Source organism: Salvia miltiorrhiza, chromosome 7 (genome assembly GCF_028751815.1).
Source record: "Salvia miltiorrhiza cultivar Shanhuang (shh) chromosome 7, IMPLAD_Smil_shh, whole genome shotgun sequence".
Lineage (NCBI taxonomy): Eukaryota > Viridiplantae > Streptophyta > Magnoliopsida > Lamiales > Lamiaceae > Salvia > Salvia miltiorrhiza.
Window position 1 is genome coordinate 25059472 of NC_080393.1, and position 24043 is coordinate 25083514.

General features: G+C 34.8%; 2 protein-coding genes across 12 annotated transcripts; one reads left to right on the forward strand and one right to left on the reverse strand.

Moving 5' to 3' along the window:
- Nucleotides 1–17901: 17901 nt before the first annotated feature.
- LOC130993673 (GCN5-related N-acetyltransferase 5, chloroplastic) lies at nucleotides 17902–23550 on the reverse strand. Of its 9 annotated transcripts, none has more exons than XR_009091742.1 (5): nucleotides 22746–23531; nucleotides 21919–22206; nucleotides 18887–19035; nucleotides 18591–18807; nucleotides 18107–18409 (listed from the first exon to the last, which is right to left on the reverse strand). XR_009091742.1 is itself a non-coding variant. In XM_057918665.1 (3 exons), the coding sequence occupies exons 1-2, from the start codon at nucleotides 23351–23353 to the stop codon at nucleotides 21933–21935; spliced, it is 882 nt and encodes a 293-aa protein (XP_057774648.1). In that variant the 5' UTR covers nucleotides 23354–23533; the 3' UTR covers nucleotides 17902–19035; nucleotides 21919–21932. The 9 variants fall into 9 exon arrangements, 4 of the variants coding, with proteins under 4 accessions (XP_057774648.1, XP_057774651.1, XP_057774649.1 ...); XR_009091741.1 differs by having other exon boundaries at nucleotides 18107–18448; XR_009091740.1 differs by having other exon boundaries at nucleotides 18107–18448; nucleotides 18884–19035.
- Nucleotides 18360–21312, forward strand: LOC130993672 (probable serine/threonine-protein kinase PBL28). 3 transcript variants are annotated; one of them, XR_009091738.1, is made up of 7 exons: nucleotides 18360–18499; nucleotides 18579–18763; nucleotides 18856–19054; nucleotides 19140–19303; nucleotides 19390–19497; nucleotides 20513–20669; nucleotides 20749–20887. XR_009091738.1 is itself a non-coding variant. In XM_057918663.1 (7 exons), the coding sequence occupies exons 1-7, from the start codon at nucleotides 18430–18432 to the stop codon at nucleotides 20983–20985; spliced, it is 1086 nt and encodes a 361-aa protein (XP_057774646.1). In that variant the 5' UTR covers nucleotides 18360–18429; the 3' UTR covers nucleotides 20986–21312. The 3 variants fall into 3 exon arrangements, 2 of the variants coding, with proteins under 2 accessions (XP_057774646.1, XP_057774647.1); XM_057918663.1 differs by having other exon boundaries at nucleotides 20547–20669; nucleotides 20749–21312; XM_057918664.1 differs by lacking the exon at nucleotides 20749–20887 and having other exon boundaries at nucleotides 20511–20650.
- Nucleotides 23551–24043: the final 493 nt, after the last annotated feature.

Below are 24043 nucleotides of genomic sequence, written 5' to 3' on the forward strand. Positions count from 1 at the left end.
GTGAGTTTTGTCATGCATGTGGTGATCTTCTAGAACTTGCCATGGTTTCTGTGTCGAGGTTGCTGTTGTGCCCAGGATTATGAGATGATTTTAGGCCATCTTTTGTTAGCCACAATTTTTCCCAAACACTATCCTTGAAAAATTTATCCTTTGTTATCCACTTTGAGCCTATCTAGCTTTTATTTTTTTAGCTGGATGATAGGGGGTGATGAAGTATATGGGAATCTTTGTGTGGTGAATATTCATAGTGGGTTGTGAAAAAGAAGGGATGATATTGAGCTACTATTTACTCTTATAAGCTCTAGAAAAGTTGTGAAAAAAAAGAAAAAAAAAAAGAAAAAAAAAAGAAAGAGAAAAAAAAAGTATAAAGTCGAGTGTATATTGAGATATTTGTTTGAAAATCGACTTTGTGTGTTGAAAATAAATGGAGAGCATAAAAGAGTGTTTAGTTCTGTTTTGTGATGATTAAATCCCTTGAGTTGTGTTGATTATGGTGATATAGTTGGGTGGAAGATGGAATTTATTCCATGCTTGATTAGTGAAGCTATAAGGTTGGTGTTCTTGATCTATTTGAGTCACTTCGCCTATATTTCTCTACCTTAACCAATGTCCCTACATTATAACCTGAAAATAAAGACCTATTTGATCTTAGTTCTGGCACACTTTTAGCGATGGAGATTGTAGACGATTGGCAAGCCTATGGTAAGAGATCTGCATTGCATTGAATTCGATGAGAGCATACACGTCCTATATATATTCCATCAAATTGAGAGTTGAGTAATACACATACCTTGTGAGATTCAATTGTTTGGAATGTCAAGGTTGATTTTGCTATAGGTTGTGTTTATTGGTGAATTTTGTGCTTGATTATTGAAGATTTGAGAATTCCATTATACTTTATTTTTCGGAGGCATCGATGAGCTAGATTTCTTACCCATTCGTGTTATAGATTGTGTTCTTCTCATTATTCGAGGACGAACAATGGCTTAAGTTTGGGGGAGTTGATAACACTCATGTTTCCTTTGTTTTTAGTATTCATATGATGTCAATTTTATAGGAAATTGAGTGTTGGATGATTGTTTTGTGCTTAATTTGCTTTATCTTTTGAAACATGATTCTTACTCGAACTTTGAAGGAAATTTCAGGTTTATTGAGTTCGAATTTGGAAAACTGTGCTGAAATACAAGTTGTAGATCGTCTCGATAGGAGTTCGTGAGCGCAAACGGATCGCAAATCCAAGTTCGGACGAGAAAGTTATGGCCGAAACGAAAACATCGCGCGCAGCAGTCAGAACCCGGCGGTCAAACACCGTTGACCACCGCCCGAAGAAGGATTTCCGGCGACCTGACCGGCGATCGCCGCCTGGGTCGCCGGACCTTCTGGAACGTTGGAAAAGACGCGGCGATCGCCGCGTTATGAAGGATTTTTGTGCTTGGGCCGGCGACCGCCGGATGGGTCGCCGGGCAGGTCGCCGGCTACCCGGATTTTTCAGTTTTGCGCGTTTTTGGAGTTCTTCTGGGTTGCAAACTCTGTATTTTACCCTGGTACTATAAATAGGTTTTCTTATGACCTATTTTGGGTTCCTTTTTCAGTTCCCAACTTTTATTTTTCAATTTCATAGCTTTAGAATTTATTGCTTTCCAGTTTTTACTGCTTGGATTGGATTTCCACAAGATTGAAGATTCAAGCTGCTACAATTGTTTTATTCAGAGTTTTATTTAATTCAGTTCTTACAATTGCGTTCAATTTAATTACGTTTATGTTTGATTTTATTATGTCTGGCTAGTTCTTTTATTCTGAACCTAGGGTTTGTATATAGCTGATTGATTATGTGTTTTTGATTTATTGATATCAATTTGCCCTCCAACTTGTGATTCATGATTCCTGGTGCTTAATTTCTTGTGAATTATCTGATCAATGATTTACATGTTTAGCTGTTCAGTTTGAGTCTTGAATGCGATAATTGTTCAGCCGATTCAGGAATGCATGATATAGTGTTAGCCTTGAGTCTTGAATGCGATAGGTGAAGCTATAGGAAGCTATTCTTTATGTGCTATTTGGAGTTAATTTATTCCTTGGAGTCTTGAATGCGAAAAGGGATTAATTAATCTACGTTCATAGGTGGTCGTTAGAGACGCTTGTGAATAATATAGTGATCTTTCATCAGGGTTGGATTAAAATTGGTAATTGAATCAATAGATTGAATGCATGTAGTTGATTGATGAAAATACATCCCTAGGGTCAGAGCTTTTCTTATATTTGAGTTAATTATCATAGTTTTTATGCTCTTTAGTTTTTATTTAGTTAATCTTAGTTCGTAATTCACCTTCAAATTCGTTTTACCTGCATACTGTGAGAGTCTGTTTAGGAAGTAGATAGAGTAATTTCGTTTTACAGTCTCTGTGGATACGATACTCTGCTTACTGTTTTCGTACTACAATTACACTGTTTAGTTGCAGTTATTGTTGCTATAAAAATAGTGATCAACCCGTAAGCACAAGCCCAGTGAAGTTGTCAGTCTGATCAACTGACCGTGGATGTAGGAAGTATTTTCCGAACCACGTAAAATTCCCTTTGTTGTTTATCGCTTTCAGTATTTACCTTCTTTATCTGTGTACAAACGTTTTATCAACTGAAACTGATTAATAGCAAAGTGAAACATAAATCTTGACAACTTGCTTAATCACAAAGGCTATTTCGAAAGAAAAGTTTTTTGCCGCCAGTAATATTAATCGAACTGATATATCTCCGGATAGTCAGTAAGATTCATATTATTCCTCAGTTTTACAAAATCGACTGAAGCCTAACGTTAGGGCTGGGAATCGGGTCGGGTTCGGGTACCCTACCCGAAAAAATCGGGTACCCGAACCCGAAAATACCCTAAATTTGCTACCCGAACCCGAACCCGAAATTGAAATCGGGTACCCTAATACCCGACTCGGGTACCCGAGTCGGGTATTCGGGTACCCTAAATTACCCGAGTCGACTGAAATTTCACCAAAATTCAACCCAAAATTCCACCAAAATTCAACCCAAAATCGAGCCAATTCAAAGCAGATCAAGAAAGCTCAAATGAATTCAGTCGAAATTCCCCATTACCCGATAGTTTTTACGCCATTCCCCAAATGAATTCAGTCGAAATTCATACAAATCATACATAGAAAATCTGTATTTTAAAAAAAAAAGAAAAAAAGAAGAAGAAGAAGAAGAAGAGAAGAAGAAGAAGATAAGGCGTAGAAGCTCGGCGGCATGGCATGGCTGGTCTGGCGGCATGGCTGGTCTGGGCGACAAGCTCGGCGAACCGACGGCGGCGGAACGAAGGGGCGACTGGGCGAGGGTCGTGGCTGGGAGAGACTGGGAGCGAGCTGGGCGAAGCTCGGCGAAGCTCGGCGAACCGACTGGGCGAAGCTCGGCGAACCGACTGGGCGAGGGTCTGGGCGATGACGGGCGGCGAGGGGCGCCGACTCATCGGAGACGGGAGACTGGGAGGGATTTCTGCCCTGGAGACTGGAGTGGGGGCAGCGGCAGCAGGGGAGGGATTTAGGGCTGAAAGTGGAGTTTGGGAATTGGGACTTTGGGAGGGAGGAGGGATCTGGGAATTCGGGAATTGGGGGAATTGCTAGGGCTGGGAGTTTGGGAGTTTAAATTTCACAATTAAAAATGTCGGGTAATTCGGGTATACCCGATACCCGATCGGGTATACCCGATACCCGATTCCGCAGACCCCTAAATACCCGAACCCGTACCCGATCCCGAAAAAATCGGGTATCGGGTACCCAATACCCGATTTTTTCGGGTCGGGTATCGGGTACCCGATTACCCGAACCCGGAATTCCCAGCCCTACCTAACGTGGATCAGTTAAAGTCTTTGACTTAACTGATATCTCTTTACTGAAGAGTGTTCAGTATCAGTCGCCAACCAAAGTTTCACTAATCTCTTTTAATTGAAAAAGGTTGTGTCAGTTTGTTTTCTTTTGAAAATAGCCTATAGGTGTATTCTCCCCCCTCCCATACACCTATTCGAGACCCCAAGGGACCTAACAACTATTGTTCCAATAATTGAAAAAAACTAACTATACTTAATATTCATATATAAATTAAGTGATTATGAGATTTTATTTCTTTAAATATTTATAATAAATTTATATTTGTATTATATTTATATATAATAATTGAGTTAGTATTTATTTTATTTCTCTCTCTCTCTCTCTCTCTCTCTCTCTCTCTATATATATATATATATATATAGGAGAAAGTTCAATAGAAACAACAAATATTTTTCAGAGAAAGGAGACAAAATCTCAGCCGTTGATCTTATCTAATCTGACTGTTAGCGTTTGTTCGTTTAATGTTCAACACGAAATTGTGTTGAACTTATACAAAGTTCGAACCTCCAAACCCCAAAACGTTCAACAAATTATTGGTATGTTCAACCTCATTTATTGACATGTTCAATGTTTCTCCATTCTCTACTTATAAATCCGTTTCTAATAAAGGGTCGCGTTCAGTTGAGAAGACGAACACGCCATGTTCAACAAATTATATTGAACATATCAGTAATTTCGTTGAACATGCCTCAAAAATATTGAACATATACAACATTTTTTGGGGTTATGGGGTTCGACCCCCTATATGTTCAACTAAAAAATCCGTTGAACATGGCGTGAATAAATGCTGACCGTTAGATTAGAGAAGATCAACGGATGAGATTACTTCTCATTTCTCACTACATTTATGCCTTCTCAATTGAACCTTGGCCATATATATATATATATATATATATATATATAGGGAGAGGTTCAAGAAATAACCATTAAATAAAAGAAGAACGGAGAACCATTTTCAGCCATTCGATCATCAAGATCTACGGTAGATGCATCATCTTGTTGGATGAATGCAGATACATTATTTTTTTTATTTTTTTAATGCTTTAATTTTAACAGCGAATACATTAATTTTTACCGTGGATGCATTAGATTTGATGGTTCTCACGTTCTCACAAATAATGTAGTTCTCTCTAGAACCACACCATATATATATATATATATATATAAACATTTCTCGTCCACATATATAAATGCTAGTATTTTTATAAACTTATTAGCTCAACAAACTAGTCCCAAAAAATAAGGTAACCTAAATTAGTGGGAATTGAATAGCCCAATTGGAATCAAACTAATTGACTCAATTGACATTCCTTGATCATGGCGTATGTCCATTGTTAATATTAACAATGTACTCCTTTCGTCTCATTATAAATGTCCTATTTCATTCGTCCATAAAAAATAGTTCATTTTTTCTATCTTGAAATGTCTACAAAAATTAGTTTCTTTCTATTTTTAAAAACTATTTATCACATGGTGGGCCCTATTCTCCACCCACAATACAATTAATTATTATTATAAACACTACTATTTAAGTGGCACTCTTTCTTCACTTACAATACGATAATCATTTTTATTAAAACTCGTGCCATCTACCTTCAGGACTATTTTTGGTGGACTGAGAGAGTATTACTTTTGAACACGGAGATTAAAAAATGTGTAATTTATAAATAAATTGAGTTGGTTAAAATTATTTAAATATTAAATATAAAAAGAGAATATATTGCCAAAAACTGAATGAAATATTTGTAATGAGACATCTCATTATAGAAAATGAGATATTTGTAATAAGATGGATGGCCCTAACATTTTAGGCCCTTTTTGACCAAAATTACCATATTAAATGTTAGGGCCCTTTTTGGTCAAAATTACCATATTAGATTCTAGATGTATTAATTTGGGTATATAAGTTTATATATATAGCTGCACCATTTATGAGATCTACTATCTAGTACAGACATATATTCATAGCAATCCCTGTCAATTTAATTTGTTACTGCTGGCACTATCAATAGTAGGTTAGTATATATTATCGAAGAAACAATGATGATAATTCTTCACTGACGCGATTTCACAGGGGGGTCGAGTACTACTGCAGTTAATTAGTTATTGAAATAAACTCAAATGAATCGTGACTTGTTTTATTCATTTATTAAAATTAAGGCATTTACGGCAACAAAAATAGTGATTTGCGGATTCAAAACAACCTATTAAATAAAAATTTGACTCATTCATAGTAACACAATTTTCTTGTTCAATTGAACAAAACTTAATAACTCAATGGCCACAAACTTGCATTATGCTCTTATCAAATAAATTTATCAATGTGTATATTTAACAATATCATTTCATGTAATATCATTTATCAATCTGTCCCGCATAAATGATAGTATGTAGTTTACTTCAATTTTTTTTTTTTTTTTTATATTAAGGATGTCTTCAGAGATGCAGATTATGCAATAATTATTTAATAAGTATTTTAATGATTAAATGTAAAGTGTTAAAATTTAAATTAATAATTTCAAGATATATAAAACTATATTTGTAAAATATAAATAGAACTGTATGCTTGGGGAAAAAAAACACTGAATCATATATTTGGAACGAAGAATTGTTTAAAAATAGAGGATGTAAATTTTACCAGTTGAGATCCTCTGTTCCGTAATTTTTTGTATTCCACCGTGTCTCACTATTAATTTTTTATTTTATAACAATTTACTCATATAACGAACCCTGGTTAATCGTTATCACTAAAATTAAAACTTAAAAAAAATATATCCTATGTTTAGATTAATGAATCTTAATAATAAACTATTAATTAAAAAAATGGAGAATAAATATAAAAAATAATTATAAAACCTAACTGGCTTAGAGAACCTAGTTAATTATTTTAAATATTATACTAAAACATAAAAAAATTAAAAATGGAAGAGAAAAAAATTACTAAACATTATAAAAAATTGAAAGTAGGACAAGAATTTCAAGAAAAATTTTGTTGACCTCATGAATTTATTGAGAATTAAAAGTTGGGTATGAGTTAGTTCTATAAAGAAAAAGTTAGCTACGAGATAGATTTGAATTAATTGCTTGTGTTGGGCCTTCAATTTCAGCAGGTGGAAATACAGTAGGTTGGTAGCTACAGAACATTAATGCACCACAATTTCAGATAAAACTGAATTGTTGTAAATATATCTATAAGATATATCTTATGTGTGTTGACCAAGAAACCTCCCTAAAACCCTAGCTTCCTACTTGTATAAATAGAGGCCTTTGGCCCTCATATTGAATACACTTCATTCGTATTCTCTTCTCTATTCTCTCGTTTCTCTTTAGTTTATAACACGTTATCAGTACGATGCTCCAATCAATTGAATCAATAATGGAGGTATGCCCTAGGAAAGAATCGTGTCTTTCCAATAAGGTAATTCATATTTGATTATAGATGTTATTTTTGAATTGTTACTTTGAAATTGGGAAAATTGATAAAAACACGATTTAAATCTATGATACAATTTACAAATTGTTGTTTAATTAGTTTCAATTTTTGTGAATCCTTAAAAAAAAAATACACACATTAACATATGATGTCGTCATTTATAGATTTAATTATGTATTCAATCATATATGTTTGATTGTCTTTCTGATTTGCAATTAAAACAATCCTAGAAGGATTGCTACAATTTTAAATATCAATTTTTGATGATGGTGAAGTATTATTAGATCTAGTGTATCTACGTTGAGAAAGCGTGTACAGTTCAAAGAAATCAATGATAAACGATTTCGATTTGAAGATTTGTTATTATAATGATTCGTTGAGAGTGTTTATATCGTAGTTTGAGATTTTCTCTGCTAGCGAAGAGAACTCGTTTGAAATTATTCCAAATTTGACGAAATCATAAGAATTATAATTATGCTTCAAAGCTCATAGTGCTTGTCTCTTTTGATTGTTTTGAAAGTTCAATTTTGAGACTGTCTTAATCTATTGCTGTAAATCATGTTGCTTCAAAATACTACTAGTTTATTCATGCTGTAAATCATGTTGCTTCAAAATAATACTAGTTTATTAATGTCCAAGGTTAAGATTAGGATATTTATTCGTATAATTCCTTCTTTATTTGCTAATTCACATGCTTTGGTGATTAGAATATTTTTTTGTCGAGAATTGATGAGGTTTAGAATATGATAAATTGATAGGATTATATCAAATTCCTTCTTTTATAATTCCCTTTAATATGACGAATTGATATTCATTAAAATAAATCAAATCAAATTGTTTATCGTGAAGTTTATTGTTATCATTTTTCATGTCAAATTCTGTGATTTTTGTGCTCTTATTTCGAAATTTGACATGTTATATTTTATGAAATATACTATATATATACAGTCTATTTTTTCAAAATGATCTTGAAAATTAATTGATGTTATTTAAATAGCACAAGTAGTATTCCTGAAGAATATTGCATTCAAGATCTTAAATTGATGCTATTAAAGTAGCACAAATAATATTCCTAAAGGATATTACATGCTTTTGAAGAGCAATTCATATTATATGCTCACGAAAATTAGACCTTGAACACAAGTAGTGTTCTGAATAATATTACATTCAAGATCTTTAGTTGATGCTATTAAAGTAGCACAAGTAATATTCCTGAAGAATATTACATGCTCTTGAATAGAAACATATATTACATGTTTTTGAAAATTAGACCGTGAAGGTCAAATGGCCCTAAAGGCCGAATGGTTGTACTCTTTTTCCCTTACTAAGTTAACATATATTACATGTTTTTGAAAATTAGACCGTGAAGGTCAAATGGCCCTAAAGGCCGAATGGTTGTACTCTTTTTCCCTTACTAAGTTTTTTCCTACGAGGTTTTCTTAGTTAAGGTTTTTAACGAGGCAACTAGTGTAATATATGCGTAAATATATATGTCTTGTACTCTTTTCCTCTACCGAATTTTTCCTATAAGGTTTTTGCGGAGAAGTTTTTAACAAGGCATGAACATCTATACACTAACATCATATGAAATCTTATGATATTTGTCTTGGTGATAGTGTCAATACACAAATTATTCTTCAAAAGAAGAAGTATTTCCTTGAGTTGACATTAGATGAGAATAATGTTAACACAATATCAGGTGCATCAAACATCATTGAAGACTCCGGAAGAGCTTGTATCATTTTGTCAAATGATACTAAATTAGATATTGAAAATGCCCTGTACTCTATTAAGTTTAAAAGAAACTTACTAAGTTTCAAGAATGTCCGTAATAATGGATACCACATCGAGACAATTGTGTGGAAGGTAGAAATGAATATCTTTGCATAAATTCTTTTGTTTCAGGCTATAAGCTGACAAAAGAAAAATTAGCATCACTACCTTCTGGAATGTATTATACATTCATAAAAGCAATTGAGACAAATCATGTCATGAACGTGAAGTTCAATGACACAAAAGCTTTAAGCTTTGGCATGATAGGTTTGGACATCATGGAGCAACTATGATGCGCTGAATAATCAATAATTCATATGGGCACAACATAAGAATCAAAAGGTTCTTTCTACAAATGAATTCCCATGTGATGCTTGTGTGCAAGGCAAGTTAGTCATTAGACCTTCATATATGAAGGATATTACTGAATCTCCATATTTCTTAGAAAGAATTAAAGGAGACATCTATGGACCTATACATCCACCTTGTGGACCTTTTCGATATTTTATGGTATTAATTAATGCCTTTTATAGATGGTCACATGTATGCTTGCTTTCTACTAGAAATGCAATATTTGTTAGACTACTTGCTCAAATCATAAAATTAAGAGCTCAATTCACAGACAATTCAATTAAAAGAATTCGTCTTGATAATGCTAGTGAGTTTACGTCTCAAGCATTTTGAAAACTATTGTATGGCTATTGAAATTGAGATTGAACATCCAGTAGCTTGTGTCCATACTCAAAATGGTTTAGCAGAATCATTGATTAAACGTCTTCAAATTATTGCTAGACCATTACTTATGAAATCAAAACTCCCAACTATTGTTTGGGGTCATGCCATATTACATGCTGCAACATTAGTTCGACATAAGCCAATCATGAATACTCCCCAATGCAAATTATTTTTGGCCGAGAACCTGATGTTTCTCAATTACAAATTTTTGGTTGCACGGTTCAAGTCCCAATTGCACCCCCACAACAAACAAAAATGGGTTCCCAACAAAGACTTGGGATATATGTTGGATTTGATTCACCCTCGATTATAAGGTATATAGAACCTTTACAGGTGATTTATTTACTGCACGTTTTGCAGATTGTCATTTTGACGAAATGACATTTCCAACATTAGGAGGAACAAATCTACATCCAGAAAAGCACAAGGAACTCTCTTGAAATAAGAAAAACTTATCACATTTTGATTTTAGAACAAACAAATGTGAACAAGAAATTGAAAAGATCATTCATTTGCACAAGATTGCAAATCAAATTCCTGATGCTTTTGTAGATACAAGAAAAGTGACACAATCTCACATACATGCTGCAAATACTCCAGCTAAAATTGATGTCCTTGAAGGAAAAATAAATTTGGCAGCAAATGAGTCTAAACTTCGTCAAAAACGTGGTCGACCAGTTGGTTCCAAAGATTCTATGCCTAGAAAAAGAAAGAGGCAAGATGGAAACCAAACAATGACGAAAATGACTAATCAACCAAATGAAAGCGATGTAATTCCTGAAGAATTACAAGTATCTGAAAATCATGAGATCTCAATAAATTATTTACATCAGATACTAGAGAGAGAAAATATCATTGTTGATGATATATTTGCCTTTCATATAGCTCTTCATGTTTTAAATGAGGATCCTCAACTAAAATCTGTTGCAGAATGCAAACAGAGACTTGATTGGCCAAAGTGAAAAGAAGCTATAGAAAGGGAATAAATTCCTGTGATAACCGGAAAGTATTTGGATATATAACCTTAACTCCGGAATCTAAAATCCATGTTGAATACAGGTGGATCTTTGTTAGAAAGAGAACCGAGAAAAATGAAGTTATGAGATATAGAGCAAAACTCGTAGCACAAGGTTTCTCACAAAAAACCAGGAATTGATTATGAGGAAATATACTCTCCCGTAATGAACGCTATTACTTTCAGATTTTGATTAGTCTGGCTGTGTCACAAAGGCTTGATATGCGCCTTATGGATGTAGTAACTGCTTATCTATATTGGTCATTAGACAATGACGTATATATGAAAATTCCCGAAGGATTTAAAATGCCTGAAGGATTGCAGTCAAAACCCAAAAGCATGTATTCAATTAAACTGCGAAAATCGTTGTGTGGGTTGAAACAGTCTAGTCGTATGTGGTATAATAGACTGAGCGAGTATCTTTTGAAAGAGGATACAAGAATAAAGATATCTGCCTTTGTGTTTTCATTAAGAAAACAGAAAGTGGATTTGCAATCATAGCAGTTTATGTTGATGATTTAAATTTAATTGGGACTCCTGAAGAGCTCAATAAAACTGCTGAATATTTAAAGAAAGAATTGAGATGAAAGATTTGGGAAAGACAAAGTTTTGTCTTGGTTTGCAAATGGAACGTATCCATGGATGAACGTTTATCCATCAATCCACATATACAGAAAAAGTATTAAAACGCTTTTATATGGATAATGTACATCCATTAGCATCACCAATGGTCGTTAGATCTCTTGATACTAAGAAAGATCCATTTCGACCAATTGAAGAGGGTGAAACGATACTTGGTCCTGAAGTACCATATCTAAGTGCAATTGGAGCGTTGACTTATCTGGCTAATAATACTAGACCGGATATAACTTTTTCTGTTAATCTTCTAGCAAGATTTAGCTCTGCACCCACTTTGAGACATTGGAATGGTGTTAAGCACATTCTACGTTATCTAAAGGGTACCATTGACCTTGGATTATATTATCAAGAAAATTCTGATAATACTTTAGTGGGGTATTCGGATGTAGGATTTTTATCCGATCCACATGAAGCTAAGTCACAAACTGGATATGTTTTCACATGTGGTGGAACTGCAATATCATGGAAGTCTGTGAAGCAAACCTTGACTACAACATCCTCAAATCATTCTGAAATCATTGCAATCCACGAAACAAGTCGAGAATATGTATGGTTGAGAAATGTGACGAGTCATATCCAAGAGTCGTGCGGGTTAGCTTCATCAAAGGCCAAACCAACTGTTTTATATGAAGACAATGCTGCTTGCATCGCGCAACTCAAGGAAGGATACATCAAAGGCGATAGGACGAAGCATATTTCTCCCAAGCTCTTCTACACACACGACCTTCAAAAGGGTGGCGATATAGACGTGCAACAAATTCGCTCAAGTGAAAATCTGGCGGACTTATTCACCAAGGCATTACCAACATCGACATTCAGAAAGTTGGTACACGAGATCGGCATGCGTCGACTTAAAGATATTCAATGATCTCAAGTACAGGGGAAGCAGTTGTACTCTTTTTCCTTCGACTAGGTTTTGTCCCATTGGGTTTTCCTAGCAAGGTTTTAATGAGGCAATATTTTTTTGTTTTAGGGATTGGTCAATCAAGGGGAAGTGTTGTAAATATATATATAAATAGAGGCCTTTGGCCCTCATATTGAATACACTTCATTCGTATTCTCTTCTCTATTCTCTCGTTTCTCTTTAGTTTATAACATGAATCTGTTTCTTTTTTTTTTTTCTTTTTTTTTAGGGTGTCTTTTTATTTATTTTAATTATTGAGTTACGGAATAAATAAATAAAAAGAAAATTGCAAAACACAGTAGTCCAACAGATCTCGTGAAACAGCATAGGAAACGATTGAGTTTCTCTTAAGATGTGTTTAGATAAAAAACGTTGGAGATATATATTTCAGAATTTGTCATAAAATGTAGTATCAGAAAACTGTTTGGACTGTTCACTTTATTTGGGGTTCAAAGCTCATATTTGTTTTATTTATATGATTTTTTCGAGTGATTGTTTTAAAAAAAATGATTTTGTGGAGTAACTTTTGGCAGATGTGAGATCCATCTCATATGAATCTGGATGAACAAATTCCTTCATGGTGCAATCGAATTAAAGAATTCGATCCGAATGGAGGATTGGGTGAAGGACTTCAACTTTTTGTGAGTAACTTTTTTAAAGGATAAATATCATATATTAAACTTTGAATTATATCCGTTTTATCAAAAATACCTTTGAACTTTCGAAATGCATCCTAAACCGTCAAAGTATCAGGGTTTTATTAAATATATCTCGCATCTCTTTTTCGGCCACCAGAAACGTGACGTGGCTCGCCGAATGCCACAATGTAATTTAAATTCTATTTTTTTATCCATGTCATTTTATATTCTTTTTTTAATCCATGTCATTCTGTAAATCAAAATCCATCCTGGAAATTAAAATCTATTCTCTTTTTTAGAATACGCGGTAGTCTTTCTTTTTTAAAATCTCAAGTCCTAGTTGAAGAAATAAAATCACGCAGTTGAGATTTCAAAAAAGGAATACTACCGTGTATTTTAAGAAAGAGAATAAATTTTAATTTTCAGGGTAGATTTTGATTTATAGAATGACATGGATTAAAAAAGAATATAAAATGACATGAATTAAAAAAATATATAATTTAAATTACACTGTGGCATCCGTCGAGCTACGTCACGTTTCTGGTGGCAGGAAAAGAGATGAGGGATATATTTGATAAAACCCTGATATTTTAAGGGTTTAGAGAGCATTTCGAAAGTTCCAAGATATTTGTGATAAAATGGATATAGTTCGAAGTTTAATATGATATTTACCCTTTTTCAAATGTATTATAAAATTTGGCCGTCATGCTTTTGCTCATGTGAATTTTCGGTTGCCACTTGCCATGTAGGCAAGACTAGCCTGAATCCGGTCGTCAAGGCATTAATAAGAACCCATTAAAATGCTAGCACTCTAATATAATAAGGGCCCTTACGTTAGGACACATTTATAAAAGAGTAATGCTAAACAGCCACATTGTGGCCACCCACAATTTACTTAAGTAGAAAATAATTTAATTTATTTAACTTATTTTTTAAAATAAAAATAAGATTTAGTTATTTTATCATATTCTCTACACAATAGTTATTTTTTTGCAATTTTTTGGTAACTTTTTTATTTTTATTAAAAAATAAATTAAAAATAAAAAATGCAAAAAAAAATTAAAAAAATAAGTACAATGTAGAGTATATAATAAAATAACCAAATCCTATTTTTATTTAAAAAAATAAATTAAATAAATCAAGATTGTCCTTATTATATTAGTGTGTGGGTGGCCACAATGTGGCTGCATAGATTTATTGTTTATAAAAACATACTCCCTCCTATTATTTTTGTTTGTCATCCTAAGCTCAAGCACATTTTTTAATAAAAAAAATATTATACCCAACATAATCTCATTAAAAGTCACTTATGTCAGTGGAGTATTGATTAACCCAACATTTATTTGGTGAAAAAAGAGCCTATCCATCACAAAAACTAGAAGAAATAGGAAAAGTCATTTTACTTGTGATTAATGCATGATATTAAATAAGGTTAAAATTGAGATAAATTTTCAAAACGTCAATTAAAACATAAATAATTGAAAATGCTAAAATGACAAACAAAAAGGATAGGAGAGAGTATAAACATTTGGCTATAAAGTGATATTAACTATTTTTTTTCTTTCTTGTTTTCAGAGTTATTCTTAAATTTGATGCAGGCTATTGAGTAAATAACATAGATAAGTACAAGCTATTTATAACTTTTAAAATTCAAACTAAAAAAATTACTACGAGGTCAAAGTTCAGACTATAATTTAAGTATATAATGAATTATAAAATATTCAAATTAGATAATAAAGATAGAAATATCCATTAGCAATGTTTTAAAGGCGTTGGAACCGAGGCACATCTGAGTTCCATTCGGCTGGAAATCGCACCTGAAGCGATGCCTAGCTTAATTAATGAAAACATGCGCCTCCATGAACCGAGGCGATGCCAAGAACCATTCATCTCAATTCGAATGGGCTTTGTAAATTATAACTTAATTATTCATGGGCTTTTTTAATTTAGGCCCACTAATAAAAGCCCTAAATTTTGGAGTCTATTTAGTGCTCATTTGGTTCAAGTAGAAGAATGGAAAGGGAATTGAATCAAATAAAATAGTGGAATGGTAACAATAACCATTACTTTTATTGAGTGTTTGGTTTAACAATGGAAATGAAACATTAGCAAGGGATTCTCTTTCTTTTGTTTCCCCTCTATTTTGAGGGGTAACAAATTGGATGATTGGGTTACCCTCAAGTAAGGGTAATGATTAAGCTACAATAGTTGATTCCATTTCCAACCTCTAAAAACACCCAACCAAACGTGGGCTTAATAGTTAACACACGTAAGTGTATGTAGAAATTACAATAACAACGTTTTGACTTCTTCTCCTGCTACTTCTCCCCTAGTCACATTCGTTCTTCACGCGGAGTTTTCTTCAACAAAAGGTAAAGTTTTTAGTTCTTACTTTCTGAATTTTGAATCTCTGATCATGCTTGCCTTGACAAGAATTCTGATCATGCTTCACTTCTTCTTCTGCTTAAATCTGTCTTTTACAAATTTTCACTCTATACAAAATTCTTGCTTTTAGATCACGCTTCACGTCTTCTGCTCTATATAATCACTATTTCTGTTTATTCATGTTATGTTGTTCTGTCAAATCTTTGGTATTAGTTGTATTATTAATTTATTATTATTTCGTTACGTGGTTGAAGTTTTCGACTCTTCAAGATGAGTGGCCCACAACGAAAAGACCCGACATGGAATTATGCAACTCCAATTGAAGTGTCGGTAGAAGGTGCAAAAAAAGGCTACAAATATTTTGAAGTGCAAATTTTGTAGTAAGAAAATTAGGGGGAGTAAAGAGAGTAAAGAATCATTTGGCCTGCATTTACAAGAATGTGGCTCCATGTTCACATGTACTTGATGATGTTAAAAATTCGATGAAAGAATATTTGAAAGCATTTGAGGAATCAAAGCACACCAAACAGCGAGAATTTGATGATATGGTAGATGGTAAAGCCTATTTTGGAGTTGATCTGGTCAAGTATTCATGCCCCAATGGCATCGAGAGTGGCAACAAAGGGCATTTGGATCGATTTATGGTGAATGAGTTAGCAAATGACAAAGTAGTTCCTCCAAGTGCAATTGCTAAAGAGCATCAGAGTTGAGTGTGTTTGCTAAGAAAGATCTTCTTCGACCTGTTGCCACTCATTTCACCACTACATGTATGCGTTGAAACAACCACTACGACAAATGTTTGTTTCGAAAGATTGGGCATGATGTGGGTGGGCAAAAAAAGATAAAGGAAAAGACGTGAATTTTTTTTTATCATGAGCAATAATTCATTTTGGGCTAGTGTGGTTTATTTTATTGAGACCACTAAGCCTCTTGTGGATGTGTTGAGAGTGGTTGATGGTTAAAGGACATCGACGATGGGATTTATCTACGCTGCTATGGATGAGGTCAAAGAAAAGATAGCAAAGAACTTGACTGATGAAATAGCTGCATACAGGGAGATTTGAATTATCATCGATGATAAATAGGATAAGTAATTGCACTATGACTTACATGCAACTGCTTATTATTTGAATCCACGATTCAGATGAAGTGAGAATGTTTCTGAGCATGCTGTGTTTAAAAGGGGGCTATTTGTATGGAAAGAATGATAAGGATAAACGACATATATTTGAAGGTTGATGTTCAACTTGACGAGTATAAAAACAAGAGAGGGTTCTTTAGTTTGAGAGCATCTTTGTCAATATATAAGGGACGTTTACCAAAATAAAGGCCTCCTAAGTGAAAAGCTATATCTAAATACCAATTAAACACTCATAAAGCTATATTATAGATTCATAACAAAATAACCAATACCTCAAGTTCAAAACTATATCTAATAATGCACCATTTTTAGATTAAATTCAATTTCTGAAATGAAATTGTTGATGTCAAGCATGTTTTGATTGTGTTTGTGCATTGGAGGGATTGTTATGTTGATCATTTTCCATTGTTATATTTTGTCTTCTAGGTTGTGAATTACTCCCCCTATCCCACTATAAGTGACACAAAACTTTTCGGCACAAAAATTAAGGAGAAAGTGTAAATTGATTAAAAGTGGTAGGGCCTATATTTTTTTAAAGATTAAATTTTTCCATTTGTGGAAACAGATCGCTGATAGTGGGACGTCGCAAAATGGAATACAATTCACTTATAGTGGGACGAAGGGAGTAGTGATTTTTTTTTTTTTGAAATGTTAACTAGTGATTATTGGCTATGTAACTCACAACTAAGTGTATTCTAAGCTGTGAATTAATATTTTATACTAGTATAATTCACAACGAAGAGTCTTGTTTTTCAAAACACAAATACTCATGAGCAACCAATTGCATCGTGCAACTTGTTTCCAGAATGACACTACATCATTCGGAAAATGACACTTGAACATTTCCGAATGACACTACTTTAACATGCAAATAACACTTGAAGATCTTCAAGTGTCATTTGTATGTTGAATTAGTGTCATTCAGAAACCAGTTGCACGGTACAACCGATTGCACGGGAGAGTGTCTCTTTTCAAAATAGCTTCAAGGGTAATTATGTAATCATACATAAAAATTGGCTAAGTTTTATCTTTTCTATACTTACGAATATTTTTTATCTTTGTTATATAAGAATGGATAGTTTAACATATTGACTCTTACAAAAAAAAAACCCTAGTTTTTACATACTAAGCTTAGCACAATATCTATATAGTATATATTTATTTCCTTGTTTTGTTAGTAATTTGAAATAAGTTGTACAACGAATTCCATAACAAAGGTAGTGTATAATGCACGTGCGTTACAGTATCGAGATGGGAAGTAATGATTCTTGTCTTGATTGAAAGCCATCAGTCAATCCTCAAAACGCCCACACACACCACCCATATAAAAATGGAGAATCTTTTCAAGATATGGCTAACATTCATACCATTCTAATGAATAAATCAAGAATCGTGAAAAGCCCATAATTCTTAGTTTGAAATATACAGATTCGAGAAAGAAATAAAAGCGACTCCAACAAACAAGAGTTCCTTAGGAATGAGAAGTTGGGCAGAAGATTGATTTGAAACAGCAATGAAAGCCACCCCTCAACCACATTGTTTCTCAATCAAACAAATATTCAAAATATGGGAGAAATCAAATTATGCAACAAGATTTTACAGATGGTCTTTCCCTTTCAGACATACGCACGCACAAAACCTAAGCAAATTATACCTTTTCCTTAAACTTCAAGTGAGAAATCCTGGTTGTTGGAGCTAAGTATGCTCAAAGCTAACTTACCTCACTTGCTTTATACGTACTCATATACCGATTCTCGTACTGCCAAACAATATAACCCCATCTTTGGGCTTATTCTTACACCGGCTTCTAGTTTAAGGAAAACTCAACTCCTATGCTGTTGTGTTAGAATTAGTTCTGCCTAGAGCAAAGCAACGAAAGATGCCTTTTGGATTAGTTTCTGCGTGGAACAAACGTAGGAGAAGCAAGTCCGAGGATCAGACCAATCCTTGTAATTTTTCTATTTCTCATACTTCCTAAGATGTTATGATATATATGTTTCAGTTCTGAGATTTTAGCGGTTGGTTTAGGGGTGTACAAACCTGTGGAGCAGTGGCAGATCGAGTGCAGAGGGCCCCCACCAAAGAGAAGAAATGCTTCAGCAGTATACACAGTGAAGGAGATGGAGGAGGCGACGTGTTCCTTCAGTGATGAAAACCTGCTCGGGAAAGGAGGCTTTGGTCGGGTATATAAAGGCACTCTAAGGTCCGGGCAGGTACGCTCGCTGGAGTCACACGTTTCTTCAATCAAACAAAATACCTGAAACAAGAAGTCATAACAATTAATCAGCTATATCTGAATTGACAGGTTGTGGCGATCAAGAAAATGGAGCTACCACCGTTCAAAGAAGCAGAAGGAGAGAGGGAGTTCCGCGTAGAGGTTGATATCTTGAGCAGACTGGACCATCCCAATCTCGTCAACTTGATAGGATACTGTGCAGACGGGAAGCAGAGGTTTCTGGTGTACGAGTATATGCACAAAGGGAATCTGCAAGATCACTTAAACGGTGGGTTAGTTAGGACTGACGAAAGAGGTTATGCTTATTACATTTTCCATTTACCTAGTTTGTTTATAGGCAAATCATCCTACAGGAATCGAACAAGTAAAGACTGATTGGCCTTCAAGGCTCAAAGTGGCTCTCGGAGCAGCAAGAGGACTTGCATACCTCCATTCAGGTTCTGATGTCGGGATTCCTATTGTCCACAGAGACTTTAAATCCACTAATATTCTTCTTGATGCTAATTTGGAAGCAAAGGTAACATATTTTTTCCAGAAACTTTAGCATATTACAACTGCTATCATAAGCTTATGAAGACTTATAATCAAAAGCTCAATAAGCAGATATCAGACTTCGGGCTAGCAAAGTTAATGCCAGAAGGCCAGGAAACTTGTATCACAACAGCAACAGTGCTTGGCACTTTTGGCTATTTCGACCCCGAGTATACCTTGGTATGACTACAAACTTCTTTCTATATTTTTCATCTTAAAGCATGTATGGTTTGGTGTCTTTCTGGACTGCTTTTACTAAATTCTCTAAGTCGGCAGCTGAAAATTGAAGTTTCGAACCAGGAACTTGGGGGACGAAAGCAATAAATCCATCAATAACCATCTTACTCGCACAATGATTTTTCAGAACAGGACTAACAACATGAGCACAAAATGATATTTAAACTTACAATAGCTAGAAGAGAAATATAAAAGCAAATGCCAAGTTTGAATACAGGAATAGCTATATCAAACTTTATGTCAACTACGTCATATAAGTGTTGGAACTCTAAAAAGTATAAAATAGAGAGACTTTATCTTTTGAATACATTTTCATCTCCTTCTCTGGATTCGAACAAAACAAACCCATCAAACAGATAACCATTTATTTCCTTCATTGCAAAATCACTTCCTTGGTTTTAGATATCCAGTTTTCAAATCGGACAACTAAGACCCTATACCTCTTTGGTTTTACTTTAAGTTACAGATTAACAAAGGCTTGGAAAGCTAGTGTAAACTCAACACAATTAAAGAAAACATAAGGTATTTATGATCAAATTAATTCTGGGGCTTCGAGATTTTGCATGCCTTCTCAGTTTTATAGATTATATTTAGAAGGAAACAGAACTAGGCAGAAAACAATTTTAACATAACGACTGTTATTGCTTCCATAGATATTTCCTGTGGCTTTTACTATTTACAATCATAATTCATAAGATGTTATATTGTTGTCTTGCTTGCAATCTTTTAATAAAGCTAGGACTCCAACTAACATTTACTCACTTGACGCATCCTACTTAACTTAATACTTAAATATGCAACAGTTAACCTAGATAGCTATAAAATTAGTCATTTGCATGTATATAAAGGGCTATAAGAGGATATCTAGTTTTTTTTTTCCCATTCGTCTCTTGAAATAGGATTTTCAAACCAACAACTGGTGACCCATATCTAACATTCATTTATGGAATGGCAAGAGGGATTGAGCAATGGATATGTCTACCTTGCAACAGACAGGGAAACTCACTCTACAAAGTGATGTCTATGCATTCGGAGTCGTGCTACTTGAGCTTTTGACTGGACGAAGAGCAGTTGACCTGAACCAAGGACCAAGTGATCAAAATTTAGTGCTCCAGGTAATGGAACAATATATACTATCTCTGAACATCCTAAACCTGTTACCAATATAAACTGGTGTAATATCAAATTCCACAGGTTAGGCATATATTAAATGACAAGAAGAAACTGAAAAGGGTGATTGATCCTGAAATGGGACGGAGTTCATACACAATGGAGTCAATAGCCATGTTTGCAAACCTAGCGTCGCGCTGCATCCGAGTAGACAGTCAAGATAGGCCCTCGATGACAGAATGCGTGAAAGAACTCCAACTGATCCTTTACATCAATTCTAAAGGATTAGGGATGACGAGGCATGCACTTAGAATGTTGTGAAACCACTGGGAGTGGTTCTGTTCACAACAGAATAAGGCCGGATGTCAACCACAAGGTTTTCCTGTCAGCAACTTTCAGATGCACCAAAAACTTTATAACAGAAAACCATGCAAAGTTTGGTAAGCACATCAGAGATGTTGATGTGCTTATACAACCTCAAAAGGTCCCAGTGATGGTACAGCTTTACTGAGTAGTCTAATAGTACTCAACAAAACAATCATAAATTCCAGCTAAAGAGCATTCACGTACTCGCGACATGTCTGTTGTAATCTTAAGAAAATTATTTCTTCTGTGTTTTGATATAGACGTTTCTGGCCATTAAACTTATTTGAGAATTGACAATGCCATATGGATTCTTACTACAGTATATTAAAATACAACATTATAAGCTAGAGTAACTATCACTTAAATAAGGAATTCCACACACCCATATAACGCAATAACTATAAGAGTGTAATGCAGACATGGAAATTTACCAGACTATAGTAAAGAAAAAGAAGAAAAAACAGATGAAAAATTATAAACCCAAGCAAAATGGGAAAATGAGACAAGTCAAACAGCCAAATTAAAAGCACCCATAAGATTCAGTATAAGACACAGTCCTACTATTGAAGCCACATTGGCCTACTAATTGGGAGCTTCAGGGCCATAACATCTCAGAGAAGTTAGATTAGATCAGAATAATTGTCTATTATACAATGGCAGCACTGAACTTGGTAAAACAAAGTGGAACTTATGTTGCATATTAATCCACCGTCTTCAGACACCTCTGATGGAACTATGTCGAGTGCAAAAGTCGATAGAAGGGTATATTCTATTTCCTTGGTCATGTATAGTGTACAACAGCAATCTTCAGCTGGTGAAAAAGAAAATGAAGCAAATACATATGAAGCTTTAGTGGGAAATTTCCAACATTTTCCTCTTGTTTCTTACCTCATGCGTCATTTTTACAACCGTGGATCAAGATGATCATCAGGAGGAGTATCTACAAAAGAAGTATCCTCAGAAGCAGGAAGTTCTTTGAGCATCAAGTGCCTCCGTCTCTGTAATGTTAACAACGTCAGGATGCTATCCGTCTGAACAACGCTATAACCGGCTTTTTTGTACATGCTGAATGGACCTTCATCAATAATTCTGCAGTGCAGATAGACCTCCCTAGACGAACTCATTTTTGTAATAAGATCCTCACTTGCTCTCAGTAGATGCCAGCCAATGCCTCTCCTGGAATGCATTTTTATATGAAGACTGAATAAAGCTTTGATAATCAACAAGTTTCTCAAATTAAGGAAATCCACAGACGAGATGACAATCAACATACAAATATGCACAAGATAGAACTGTTCCCATGTATGACATAGACAGCATTCAATCTGTAAAGATTGCTTCCACAATCAATTTAGGTGCTCGATTTACAAAACTACAAGGATGGAGTGAGCCAGCAGTGAATCAAATATCTCAAATAGTGGTACAGTTTTCAGAATATATCAAACATCAACATATATTTTCTCATACATATCCTGTCTGAATTTTACATCAAGTGAGAAACTTGATCTATCGCCAAACCCTGGGTTTCCAGATGGATTCATGATTAAAATCATTACTTATTATATACCTAGCTTAAATTTCCTGTACAAGTAAAAACCACCTCAAAAAACATCTTGTTATAGCTAGCTAATACACAGATCAAGAATACAGAGAAAGAGGGAAAAAGAAGATGAATAAGCAAAGTAGTAAGAAACATGAAAATGAAGAGTAGATACCTCCTAAGAGGCTTCCTGACAGCCATATTACAAATGTAAGGCGAATTCTTGGGCGGCGTAGGCGTGGAAGGATTGGCATTCGCCCCCTTTCCATCAAACGTCAATTCCACAGTTCCAGCCAGCTCAAAATCCTCTGCTCCATTTTCCCTATACACTCCAAGAAGCGTGGCATTATGCGGCATCATCTCTCTTCTCTCAATCAGGTAATTCTTGACCAAGAACTCCAGCAATTTCACATAACTGCCCGCCATCATCATCGACTCTGCGAAGGATTCAGACAGCAGAGTCACGGTGAGGTCCATCTCCTCCTCCCTCATCGTGCGAATCCAGAGGAGCCCGGATTCCAATTCTTGGTGGTAGCTGTAGTTTCCGAGAAGCTCGAGCTTCTGGAGCTCGTCGTTGGTCAGAAAGCGCCCGGTTCGAAGTGGGTTCTGTAATGAGGGGGGAGTGGAAGAGTTGGAGGCGGAGCGAGAGAGGGAGAGATTGTATTGCTTGTGTTTGGGGGATTGGAGAAATGGGTGTCGGTGAGGTGCGGCGGAGAGGTGGCGGTGGCGGTGGTGGTGCGGCTGCAAGTGTAGGGAGATGGAGAGAGAAGCTTCTGTCGCCATAGAGCTCAAGGGAAGGGACACAACACAACACAACACAACTTGGATTTGGTGATTTGTGAGTGAATGGATAGATGTTGAGCCTTGATTTCATTCAACCACAGCTTCCTGCAGCTCTACTTCATGTTTTACACAAGGGAAACAAACAAGACTAACTACATTCTCCTCACTTCACCTCACCAAATCTTACCATTTTCTCCAAATATTTATGTATATAATTAATCATAATTTATTTTTCTGAAATTAACCATTTATTAGCGATTAATAGTTTATTTAATATCCAACTAATAAAGGATTAGAGCATCAACATCGCAGCTCGCGCGCGAGTCAGGCGCGGGAGAAGAGAGAATAAAGAGTGTGCGACACAAGGTTCAATTAAAAAGAAATTAATGTTTTTTCATCTGTAACGGCTCTTTAGCCGATTTTTAAATTTTTTTCAAGAAAATTAACAATTTAGAAACAGCTCTTTTCTTCTTTTTTTCCCAATTTTATTCTATAAATACCTTATCTTTCCATTCATTTTTCCACATTAAAATCAACTCATACTCCACATTCCCAATTAAAAAATGTCTTGTTCTTTCGGCTCCTCTTCCAATTCAAATATCAATGAGGTTTCAGCCGTCCAGGCTCCGAATGTTCCTTCAGGCCTTTATTTCATTCAATTTGTGAATGAATTTTTGGAAATAGCGAATC

What these genes read in the sequence shown, in the direction of transcription:
- LOC130993672 (XM_057918663.1), top strand. Translation starts at nt 18,430, where the DNA reads ATGCCTTTTGGATTAGTTTCTGCGTGGAACAAACGTAGGAGAAGCAAG. An exon ending in TCTGCAAGATCACTTAAACG is followed by an intron (nt 19,055 to 19,139) that starts GTGGGTTAGTTA and finishes ATCATCCTACAG; the next exon opens with GAATCGAACAAGTAAAGACT. An exon ending in TCGACCCCGAGTATACCTTG is followed by an intron (nt 19,498 to 20,546) that starts GTATGACTACAA and finishes ACCTTGCAACAG; the next exon opens with ACAGGGAAACTCACTCTACA.
- LOC130993673 (XM_057918665.1), bottom strand. Translation starts at nt 23,353, where the DNA reads ATGGCGACAGAAGCTTCTCTCTCCATCTCCCTACACTTGCAGCCGCAC. An exon ending in GTCAGGAAGCCTCTTAGGAG is followed by an intron (nt 22,207 to 22,745) that starts GTATCTACTCTT and finishes AATGCATTCCAG; the next exon opens with GAGAGGCATTGGCTGGCATC.